Raw genomic sequence first — 12,473 nt, forward strand, 5'->3', positions numbered from 1 at the left:
AGCCTGCTGAGATTTTATTTGGAGTCAAGTTGACTCTGTAGATCAATTTTAGGAGAATTGGTATCTTAATGTTGAGCCTTCTAATCCACCAACACAGATATTTTTTATATTTGTTTATTAGATCTTTGATTTAGTTCAGCTAGATTTTATAGTTTTCAGTGTAGAAGTCTTATGCATTCTTCATTAAGTATTTAATGTTTTTGACACTGTTGTAAATGGCATTGCTTTTTAAAGTTTTATTTTCAGATTGCTCATTGCTAGCATAGATTACTAGTGATTGATATTTGCACATTGACTTTGTATCCTGAGGCATAACTAAATCCACCTATTAGTTCTTTCCTTGAGATTTTTTATGTAAGTATCATTATCACTTTAGGGATACTTTTTCTTCTTCCTGTCCAAACTCATGTTTTTTATTTCTTTTCCTTTCCTTATTTCACTGTCTAAGACCTTCAGTTTGATTTTGAATAGAAGTGTGAGTGTGGGCATGCTTGCCTTGTTTTCAATAGCAGGGACAAAATATCATATCATTAGGTACGATGTTAGCTGCAGGTTTTTTGAATCTGCCTTTTATCAGGTTATATAATAAGTTCCTTTCTAATCCTAGCTTATTAAAGAGGTTGTTGTTCTTTTTAAATCATATCATAGTTAAGTGTTGAATTTTGTCAAATGCTTTTTCTTCATCTTACTAGAGTGATAAGAGTTAATGCTTTTATTTTGTGAATATGTAAATTTATTCATTTTCTTTTTTGTGTGACAGACAGAGAGACAGAGAAAGGGACAGACAGGGACAGACAAACAGGAAGGGAGAGATGAGAAGCATCAATTCTTTGTTGCAGCACCTTAGTTGTTCATTGATTGCTTTCTCATATGTGCCTTGAATGGGGGGCTACAGCAGAGTGAATGACCCCTTGCTCAAGCCAGTGACCTTGGACTTCAAGCCAACAACCTCTGGGCTCAACCCAGCAAACATAGGGTCATGTCTATAATCCCACACTCAAGCCAGTGACCCCGTGCTCATACTGGTGAGCCCGCGCTCAAGCCAGTGATCTCAGGGTTTTGAACCTGGGTCTTCTGCATCCCAGTCATATGCCTATCTACTGTGCCACCTCCTCATCAGGTTATTAATTTTCAAACGTTAAATTAACCTTGTATTTCTGAGATAAATACTAGTGATTATGATATATTACCTTAATTGTATATTGTTAGATTCTCTTTTTATGTTTTATTTTTAAATATTTTCATGAGTGAAATTGGTTTGTAGTTTTCTTATTTTTAAATGCCTTTGTCAGGTTTTGGTATTGGGGTTATGCTTGGCCACATAATATGAGTTGTGAATGAGTTTTTTTCTCTATTTTCTAAAATAGTTTGTGTATACGTTATTATTCTTATGCTGTTTCACAGAATTCACCAGTGAAACTGTCTAGCCCTGGAGTTTTCTTAATGGGAAACTTTTAATAACAAATTAAACTTCTTTATATACATAGATAGGGCTCTTTAGATTTCCTGTTTCATCTTTTGTCATACATAGGTTGTATTTTTTCAAGTAATTTGTCTGTTTCCTTTATGTTGTCTAATTTAATTTTGTTGTAGTCTGAGAATACACTCTGCACAATTTTAGCAAATGTTCTATGTGTATATTCAGCTCTTGAGGGTGTTACATTTAATAGTAAACAATTACATGTGATAGAGAATTATAGTACAGACATCCATTTATTGTTTATATTGGTCAAGATGGCTGTTACCACAATATCTTTCCTAGAGGCATGAATAATTTTTTCAGGTTTTTTTAAAAGATATAATTGACACACAGCACTGTATAAGTTTAAGGTATACAGCCTAATGACTTGACTTACATACATTGTGAAATGATTACAATAAGTTTAGTTAACACTCACCTCATATAGATATAAAAATGTTATTTTCCTTGTGATGAGAACTTTTAGGATATACTCTCTTAGCAAATTTGGATTTTGATCACATAAATTTGATATTGTTGCTAATGAGCAAGAAGCAACAAGATTAGTGAGGATTTAGAATCTCAAGCTAATTAGGACTTAAGCTCTGGGTCACCCCCTCCAAGCCTCGGCTCTCCATCAACATTTTCCCTGAAAAACCTTGTCCTTTAAATCTTCGGTCCCTCGACTTAATATGCAAGCCCCCTACCAAAATTGAGCTAAACTGAGCTTATGTTGAACTTTAATCTCCAATACTTAATAAACATGTTTTAAGACAAATTATACATATAACCATTCTGAGCTTTACTTTTCTGATCTACAGTAGGTGAATAATAGAAAAAATACGTCATAGGACTTTGGAAAGGATTAAATGAGTTCACATGTATGTATTTATTAGAACAATGCCTGAAACATCTTAAGTGTCTTGTAAGAGTTTGGCACATAATAAGTGCTATAGATGTATTTCCTATCATCATTGTCATCATCATGAGATTTGCTGGTTTTCTTGTGTTCTATGTGGATTATTTTATATGTGCCTTTTAATTTTCTGTTATCTACTCTGTGTCGATTTTACTTTTTTCTCTCTTTTTAGATGGGAAGTTTGGTATTAAGACCTCGCAAAAAAGAATTTCTGGGAAAGCTTCATTTCCTAGTGAAATGGAGGGTGAAGATATAAGAGATAATTCTTTGTATTCCATTTTGGAACTGTGGCACAATGCTGAACAGATGGAAAGATATCAAGAAAAACAGAACAAACCTGTGAGTCATGCTACATTCACCAATAAGGAAATACTGAACACAGAGTGGTATTATGAATATAAAGACAGTGGAATATGTGTTCATCCAAGCCCAGATCATATTATTGCTTCACAAAAAAGACTCCATAAGTGTGACTCATTTGAAAAGCATTTTAAGCATAATTTAGACTTACATATTCATACTAAAAACAAAGCAACAAAAAACTTTGATAAAATTGCTGGACACAGTCAGATTTCCACTCAGAGTTCTTCTTATACTAACCATGAAAACAGGCATACAGGAATGAAATTTTGTGAGAGTAATCAGTGTGGAAAAGCCCTTAACCTCAAACAAGCACTCAGTCACAATCTGAAATTTCCTATTGGGGAAAAAGCAAATATGTGTACTGAGTTTGGGAAGATATTCACCCAGAAGTCACACCTCTTTGCATCTCAGAGAATGCATACTATGGAAAAACCTCATGAAATTAAGAAATGTGTAAATGTTTTTACACAGAAACCACTACTCAGTATATACCTGAGAGTTCATAGAGATGAAAAACTATATATATGCACTGAATGTGGGAAGGCATTCATCCAGAATTCAGAATTAATTATGCATGAGAAAACTCATACTAGAGAAAAGCCCTATAAATGCAGTGAATGTGGAAAATCATTTTTCCAGGTGTCATCTCTACTTAGGCATCAGACAACTCATACCGGAGAAAAACTCTATGAATGCAGTGAATGTGGAAAAGGCTTCTCCCTGAACTCGGCCCTCAATGTACATCAGAAAATTCATACTGGAGAGAGACACCACAAGTGCAGTGAGTGTGGGAAAGCCTTCACCCAAAAATCAACACTCAGGATGCATCAGAGAATCCATACAGGAGAGAGATCCTACATATGTGCCGAATGCGGGCAGGCCTTCATCCAGAAGGCTCACTTGGTAGCACATCAAAGAATCCATACTGGAGAGAAACCTTATGAATGCAATGACTGTGAGAAATCTTTCCCTTCTAAATCACAGCTCCAGATGCACAAGAGAATTCACACAGGTGAGAAACCCTATGTCTGCACTGAATGTGGGAAAGCCTTCACCAACAGGTCAAATCTCAATACTCATCAGAAATCTCATACTGGGGAGAAGTCTTATATATGTGCTGAATGTGGGAAAGCCTTCACTGACAGATCAAATTTCAATAAGCACCAGACAATTCACACTGGAGAGAAACCCTATGTTTGCGCTAATTGTGGAAGGGCCTTTATCCAGAAGTCAGAGTTAATTACACATCAGAGAATTCATACTACAGAGAAGCCTTATAAATGCCCTGACTGTGAGAAATCCTTCTCCAAAAAACCACATCTCAAAGTGCATCAACGAATTCACACAGGAGAGAAACCATATATATGTGCAGAATGTGGGAAAGCCTTCACTGACAGGTCAAATTTCAATAAACACCAGACCATTCACACTGGAGAGAAACCCTATAAATGCAGTGACTGTGGAAAGGGCTTTACCCAGAAATCAGTTCTTAGTATGCATCGCAATAATCATACGTGAAAGTAACCGTTTCTTGAAAATGAGAAAGCCTTATCACAGAAGTCAGGTCTAAGTATATATCATAAAATTCATCCAAGAAAGATTTTATGACTATACTGCATAATAAAAAGTATTCATCAGACTCTCTTGCCTGAGATGAAAAGAATTATTTAGAAGAGATCCTCTAAGAATGCATTGAATGAAGAGGAGATTTCTTATTTGTACAACCTCACAAAATATAATAGAACTCACATGGGAAAAATGCTGTCAGTTTGATACATTAAGGAAAAGACTTTCTATTGTAAAGAAAGCATTATAAGATAAATTGTTACCAATTCTTTATAAGGGAGTGTGTAAACTTATGTAAATGTCAGTCGTGTTTACTGTGTTATATTAAGCAATTTAAAGTGACAACAATTGAAAGGTGGACAAGAAAATAATATATTTGATGTGTAGACCTACTAGTGCTGTAGGTCGGCTGTGGCTGAACAAACACATTGCACAAGAGGAATAATTGAAGTTCATTTTTTTAATTGAATGTCTATCAAATATGTTTTCTATTGAATTTTCTCTCACATGAATTCAGTTTTAGTCATGATGGTTTTATATATACACATATCTGCAGATATAATTTTACATGAACACATAAATGTAATCCTATCATTCATACTGGTTCCCATGACATCGTATTTTTATCCTCTTTCTTTTTTTTTTTTTTTTTCATTTTTCTGAAGCTGGAAACAGGGAGAGACAGTCAGACAGACTCCCGCATGCGCCCGACCGGGATCCACCCGGCACGCCCACCAGGGGCGATGCTCTGCCCACCAGGGGCGATGCTCTGCCCATCCTGGGCGTCGCCATGTTGCGACTAGAGCCACTCTAGCGCCTGGGGCAGAGGCCACAGAGCCATCCCCAGCGCCATCTTTCCTCCAATGGAGCCTTGGCTGCGGGAGGGGAAGAGAGAGACAGAGAGGGAAAGCGCGGCGGAGGGGTGGAGAAGCAAATGGGCGCTTCTCCTGTGTGCCCTGGCTGGGAATCGAACCCGGGTCCTCCGCACGCTAGGCCGACGCTCTACCGCTGAGCCAACCGGCCAGGGCTTTATCCTCTTTCATTGTGGTACAGTGCAAAATAGCCACAGATCTCTCCCGTCCTTTTATGCATGCTCCTTTGCAGTGTTACTCTGTTGTTCCCCTTACTGAGAGGTAGAGCTTTCTCTCTACTCTGTGACTCTGAGCTTGGCCATGTGACTTGCTTTGGCCACTGTACATTAGTAAAGAGATTCAAGAAGTGTGAAAAATCTTACTTTGAGGCTTACTGTCTTGCTACTCTTTGAAATTCTAAGACCTTTATATGAAGAAGCTCAGATTATTCTACTTAGGGATGAGTAAGCAGATGGAGCAAAGATGAGTCTGCCCAGCCAAGCCCCTTAGGCCAACTGGCAGACATGGGAGCATGGCTTTCCTTGACCTCCAGCCCCAGCCAAGCCAGTGCATAGCAGAAGAGCTGTCCCAGTTACCCCAGCCAACCTGGAGAATTGTGAGATAAATAAAATCATGTTTTAAACTGCTAAGTTTGGGGGTACTTTGTTGAACAGCAAATGCTAATAATACTTAATGTATGCATGGGGGGGCATTGTATTAAAACATAAGTTTTGTACATTGGCTTTGGGCCTGGGCAGCAGGTAGAGACTGGAAAAACAATGAGAAAAAGTGTTAAGAAAGGCTGAAAGAGATGGCATCCCATGTTATTTAGTAAGGGAATAAATAGCAAAACAGTCCCCATACTCTGTGGGAAGATACAGAATGTACAAAAGGAACCTGTGGATCTGGCTAAGGAGATTTTGAACCGAACCTTGGATTAGTTTGCTTCCATTAGCTGCATATAAGGCACAGAAAGAGAGGCATGATTTAAGAGAATGACTGTTCCATTTACAAGCAGAATTCAGAAGAATTATTTTTAAAAATCCAGGACTTGCTGGGTTAGAAAATAACTGTTTTACATCTCTGGTCTCTCCAGCCATCAAAATATTTTCAAGGTGAAAAATGGGCTCAGGATATAGATCAAGTCATGAGTGGCTGTAATACCCTCTTAAAATGTATGAAATTTTAAAGTTGGTATTTAGGAGACTGTCTCAGCTAGCTAACTGGCTTCTGTAAGCTTCATGGCATTGTCCCCAGTAATCTGACACACTGCTCAAAGTAGGGAGGAGCCTGTCTTAAAAAGAATTGTCAATGTGGCGTTTGAGGCATAGAATAAATATAGCACATACCAGATTCATACAAAACCTCTAAAGTTTCTAATTATGTTTTACTAATGAAACTACCTCCTCCAAGTTGGACTTAAAGAGACAGAAACAGTCCAGAATGAAAAGTGACCTCTGGACTTCCCTCTCTGACTTCTATGAATAGGAGTAAAGCTGAGAAAGTTACTCAGTGGCACACATGGGCCATTTCTTATGGGAAAAGAAGGAAGTCTCAGAGAGAAGACCCAAGAACAATATATTAAAATGGACGGGGCAGCCATTCCCAGGCAGAACTGTGACCTAATCAAGAAACGTCTGCCCCTGGAGCAGGGAGACCTGACAACATTTGTTCTGTGGGATATCAGAATTCTTACAGAACAGTGATGGATATGTGACTTTTTGTTCTTCCCCTTTTTTTGAATTGGAGTATGGCAGTTAATTCTGTCCCTATGTTGTGTGTGTGTGTGTGTGTGTGTGTGTGTGTGTGTGTGTGTGTGTCGGAGGGGTGGTGTTTATATAACTTGTCATTCAAGTCACAGGTCTCTGGATCAAGAAACTGAGAAACTGCACCCGAAGAGCCTCAGCCACATCTGAACATGCTACAGAAAGGAGACTTGAGGTCCTGGATTTAAACACGGTGCCAGAATTTGGGATGAGACATTTGGAGATCTTGGAATGGGGTGAACATATTGTTGGATGGTATGGTATTGTACATAATTTCTGATCAGAAGATAGACAGTGTTAGCTAGAAAAATGCTACAAGTTTCTCCTATCCCTACATGTATGCTCTTTTTAAACCTTTATTTCTCTCTGTATTTCAGTTAGGATAATTTCTATTAACTTGTTTTCAAGTTCACTGATTTTAACCCCTACTCTGGCTTTGTCAGGTCTACTGATGAACTCATTGAAGCCATTCCTCATCTCAGTTATGTTATTTTTTTTTATTTCTGCTATTTCCATTCGACTCAAGAGTTTCCACCTTCCTGTTGAAATTCCTTATCTGTTCATGTCTATTGTTCACATTTTCTACTATTCTCTTTAACATATTAAATCACTGTTATTGTAACTTTCCTTTTTGATAGTTCCAACAACCACGTCACCTGAGTCTGTATCTGTTGATTGCTATTGTCTCTTGACAGTGGATTGCTTTCTCTTGCTATTTTTGCATCTAACAATAGTAATATTTGGCTGAATGTCGGATGTTGTATGTAGGAGAGTAGAAACCGAGGTAAATATTACTTTTTCATGGAAATAGACATGGTTACTTTTCTGATAGGTCATTAGTGTAGGGGGATTGAGTCTATCTAGTCAGGATTTAGGTTGGGTTTGGGTTTTGTTGTTGCTCTGGTTACCTTCAGTGTACCATAGACTTCAGATTTCTCTAGTGTTGCTTTATGCTTAGGATAGGCACTGATTTTTCAGAGAATTTTTCTCAGTGTTCCTGCACCACCTGATCTTTAGGCTTTCTTGTGTGCCCGCACCTCAGGGAAGATCTCTGTCCATGCTCTTGCCTCTCCCTTAGTAGCAGACTGCTATTATTACTTGGGTCTAAGTGACCTATTGTTGAGAGGGTAGGAGTTATCCTGGGCCAGCCTCAGTTTTAGACAAGTTTGTATCCTAGGTCTTGTGGGTGGGGCTTTTTCAGTGATCCTGCCTCTTCCTACTGGTAGAAGGCTTTTAATGACCATGGGCCCAGGATGGTCACTTGCTCTAACTCCATGAGTAGGCATTTTTTTACTTTTCCCTTCCTCTAGGCACAGTGGATCTTACTTGTGTCTTGGAGACAACAGAATTTGCTGCACTTTCCCCAGTGGCTTAAGGCTTTTGTTCTATAAAGGAGTAGGGTCCCACTGAGGCTTTGTACCATTTCTGTATCGGCAACTGTCTCATTGCAGACCTACACCACTGAGAGAGGTATTCCCTAATCTCCTGGCCTACCCCTGATGTTTTTTAGGAGCACCTAGTTGAGGTCTCTGGGAAAGAGCCTGTAGGTGAGAGCCAATAACTCTTAGGTCTCCAGCTCTCAGGGGTTCTATAGTCCCACGCTATCCCACACTCAGCTTTTAGAGGTTTATTAAAAATTCTTGCTGAATTCTTAGTGCTGGTATGGTGAGCCCATCTTCCTTCTTGCACTGCCACAGGTGACCCAGTGAAAAACTTGTCATATGTCAAGTTAGTTGGTTGCTCTATGATGTTAGCTCTCTGATGAGATCAAGAAAAGTTACGATTTTGTAGATTTTCCAGATTTTATCTTGTTATACAAATGGGAACTGTGTTCTTTAAAGATGTCTACACCACAGGAAGATTCCAGAAGTCCGAATGGTCTCCTTTTAGATACCATATCTGGTCAGTGGCTCATTAGCAAATATGACCCAAGCAGAGGCTTGAAAAGTACTAAATTTCTGCTGCTCTTTGGCCTCCTGAGCCCTCATGTGGTAAAGCCTGGATTGTGATGTTGAACAATGAGAGACCACATGGAGCAGTGATGGAGCAGAAATGAGCCATCCCAGTTGAGGTGCCCTAGCTAGACCAACCAGATTTTCAACTGCCAGACATGTAAATGAAGCTATCCTAGCCACCAAACCGTGGTCAAGCCTACCGTGGTGGGAAGCCTCCAAGATGACCCTGAATGAGCCCCTCTCCTGTCTCCACACATTGTGTAATCTCCTCCCCTTGAGTTTGGGCTGGGTTTAATGACTTGGTTCTAGTAAATTGAATGAAGCAGAGGTAATGGATGTCACTTCAAAGATTAGGTTATAGAAAGACTATGGCTTCCATTTTGGGGTGCTCTCAGATGGCTCACCCTAGGGAAGACCAGCTGCCATCTCATGAGGCGGCTCTGTGGAAGGCCTCATATAAGCGAGCTTGGGAGCTCCGTAGTCTAACCTTCAAAGGAGACCATGGCCTCAGCTGACAGCTTGACTGCAACCTTATGAGAGACCTTCAGCCAAAGTCACACCTCTAAGCCACACCTAAATTCCTGATCCACAAAAACTAAAATAATACATGTTTGTTGTTTTAAGATGCTAAATTTGCCTGACTAGGTGGTGGTGCAGTGGATAAAGCATCGATCTGGGACTCTGAGGACCCAGGTTTGAAACCTCAAGGTAACTGACTTGAGTGTGGGCTTTTACATTGTACATACTGTTTAATAGGATGTGTGTGTCATTTTTATTAACTTGAGCATAGGTTCACCAGCTTGAGTGTGGGGTCACCAACTTGAGCATGGGATCATAGACATGACCCCATGTTCACTGGCTTGAGCCCAAGGTTGCTGGCTTGAGCAAGGGGTCACTGGCTCAGTTGGAGCCCCCCAGTTAAGGCACAGATAAGAAGCAATCAATGAACAATTAAAGTGACGTAACTACTGGTTGATGTTTCTCATCTCTCTCTCTCTTCCTATCTCTCGCTAAAAAAAAAAAAAAGCTAAATTTTAGGGTAATTTGTTATAGAAGAATGAATTAGTAATACATCATCCCAGACTAGAAAAGCCTGCCATCTATGTATCCCACCCATCCCAGACAACTCACCTAATCATAGATTAAAATGTTTGTTTTAAACCACTATGTTTTAGGTGGCTTGTGACCCAGAAAAAAACTAACCAATATATTTATTATTTCCTGAATTTCCTCCTCCACTATTCAATTCTAACAGATAACCAGTACTAATCAACTACTATAAATACTTTAAAGTTTTAATCTGTGCACATAGACAGTCACGCACCACTTAATGATGGAGATACATTCTGAGAAATGCATCCTTAAGTGATCTTGTCATTGTGCAAGCATAGTGTGCTTACACAGTCCTAGATGTTATAAACTACTACACATCTAGGCTCTATGGTATGGCCTATCACTCCTAGACTACAAATGTGTACCGCATGTTACTGTGCTGAATACCACATGGAGCAGTGATGGAGCAGAAATGAGCCGTCCGAGTTGAGGTGCCCTAGCTAGACCAACCAGATTTTCAACCGCCAGACATTTAAATGAAGCTATCCTAGCCACCAAACCGTGGTCAAGCCTACCGTGGTGGGAAGCCTCCAAGATGACCCTGAATGAGCCCCTCTCCTGTCTCCACACATTGTGTAATCTCCTCCCCTTGAGTTTGGGCTGGGTTTAATGACTTGGCTCTAGTAAATTGAATGAAGCAGAGGTAATGGGATAGTTCACGGGATGAATATGCAACAGTTTATTCAACTATAGGCAATTATAACACAATGGTATCCATGTATCTAAACATAGGAAAGGTTCAGTAAAACAGTATAAAAGATAAAAAATAGTGCACCTACATAGGGCACTTACCATGAGTGGAGCTTACAGGACTGGAAGGTGCTCTGGGTGAGTCAGTGAGTGGTGAGTGAATGTGAAAGCCTAGGACATTACTGTACACTACTGTAGACTTTGCAGACACTGCATACTTAGGCTAAACAAATTTATAAAACAACATGAGACTGAATCAAGCACGAGATAAATGATGCTATCAAGAGATGCACAAACACAAAATGTATGAGGCTGCTGCTGGTTTAACACAGCATACTGTTTGATAGGATGTGTCTGTCATTTTTATTGATTTGGAGACAGAGGAAAGGAGAGAGAGACAGAGGGAGCAGAGAGACTAAGAAGCATCAACTCATAGTTGCTTCACTTTAGTTATTCATTGATTGTTTCTTGTACATGCCTTGACCAGGAGGCTCAAGCCGAGCCAGTGATACCTTGCTCAAGCCAGAGAGCCTGCACTTAAGCTGGTGACTTTGGGGTTTCAAACCTGGGACCTCTATCCACTGGGTCACCGCTGGTCAGGCAACATAACATACTGTTTTACAGCAAACATTTTTCCTAAGAAAGAGTACACTCTAGCAGGGGTCTTCAAACTTTTTACACAGGGGGCCAGTTCACTGTCCCTCAGACCATTGGAGGGCTGCCAAATACAGTGGTCCTCTCACTGACCACCAATGAAAGAGGTGCCCCTTCCAGAAGTGCAGTGGGGGCTGGATAAATGGCCTCAGGGGGCTGCATTGAGGCCCACGGGCCGTAGTTTGGGGACGCCTGCATGATAAAAATACAGTATAGTAAATATGTAAACCAATAACAGTCATTTAGTATCATTATCAAGTATTATGTATTGTACATAATTGTATGTACTCTGCTTTAATGTGACTTGCAGCACAATAGGTTTATTTATACTACACATTGTGCTATGATGTTACCGTGCACCAGGTGACAGGAATTGTTCAGCTCAATTATAATCTTACAGGACCACTGTCGTATATATGGTCTGTTGTTGACCAAAATGTCATTATTTGGCACGTGATTGTACATATATGTTACCATGCTTGTAATCAGATAGAAGCTATATAAGGTTTGCTTTCTTTGATTTTCAAGGGTGGGATCATGTTAAACAACCATATCTGTATCTTGCTTTATTACTCAACAATAGCTCTTTTGAATGGTTGGGAGATAGTTCATGGGATGAATATGCAACAGTTTATTCAACATTTGCATATTAAGATTTATAACCCCTCCCTCATTCAACTTTTTTGTCACTAGGAACAAAGCTGTTAAAATTATTAAGAGGCAGTTTGCATAGTGATTAGATAGATAGGCTCACAAACAAGCATGCTATGGTTTCAAGCCTCAATCTACTCGTTATTAGTTATGTGACCTTGTATAGACTAAACTCTCTGTCCTGATTTCTTCAGCTTTAAAAGATTTCACACTAGTACTTATCTCAGATTTGGCATGAGAAGTGTATTAGCTTCCTAGGGCTGCTGTAACAGAATACCACAAACTGAGTGGCTTAAAAAAAGAATTATTGTCTCACAGTTTCGGAGGCCGGAAGTCTGAAATCAAGGTGTCAGGAACTATTCCCTATATCTCTCCTAGTTTTCAGTAGCCTCAGGTATTCCTTGGCTTGTAGATGTGTTACTCTAGCCACATGGCCATTTTCTCCGTGTGTCATGTTCCCTCTCTGTGTCTGTGTCTGATTTTCCT

The 12,473-nt window shown here is 39.6% G+C and overlaps 1 protein-coding gene across 1 annotated transcript in view; it reads left to right on the top strand.

The window, feature by feature from the left end:
• The window catches only part of LOC136317063 (zinc finger protein 81), a 135,137-nt gene extending 130,120 nt beyond the window's left edge, over positions 1–5,017 (top strand). Inside the window, exon 5 of the mRNA XM_066249570.1 lies at positions 2,551–5,017. Within this exon, the coding sequence (XP_066105667.1) occupies positions 2,551–4,259 (1,709 nt within the window). The 3' untranslated portion in view covers positions 4,260–5,017. The remainder of the gene's footprint in view (positions 1–2,550) is intronic.
• Positions 5,018–12,473: the final 7,456 nt, after the last annotated feature.

Source organism: Saccopteryx bilineata, chromosome X, assembly GCF_036850765.1.
Source record: "Saccopteryx bilineata isolate mSacBil1 chromosome X, mSacBil1_pri_phased_curated, whole genome shotgun sequence".
In the NCBI taxonomy this organism is placed as follows: Eukaryota; Metazoa; Chordata; class Mammalia; order Chiroptera; family Emballonuridae; genus Saccopteryx; species Saccopteryx bilineata.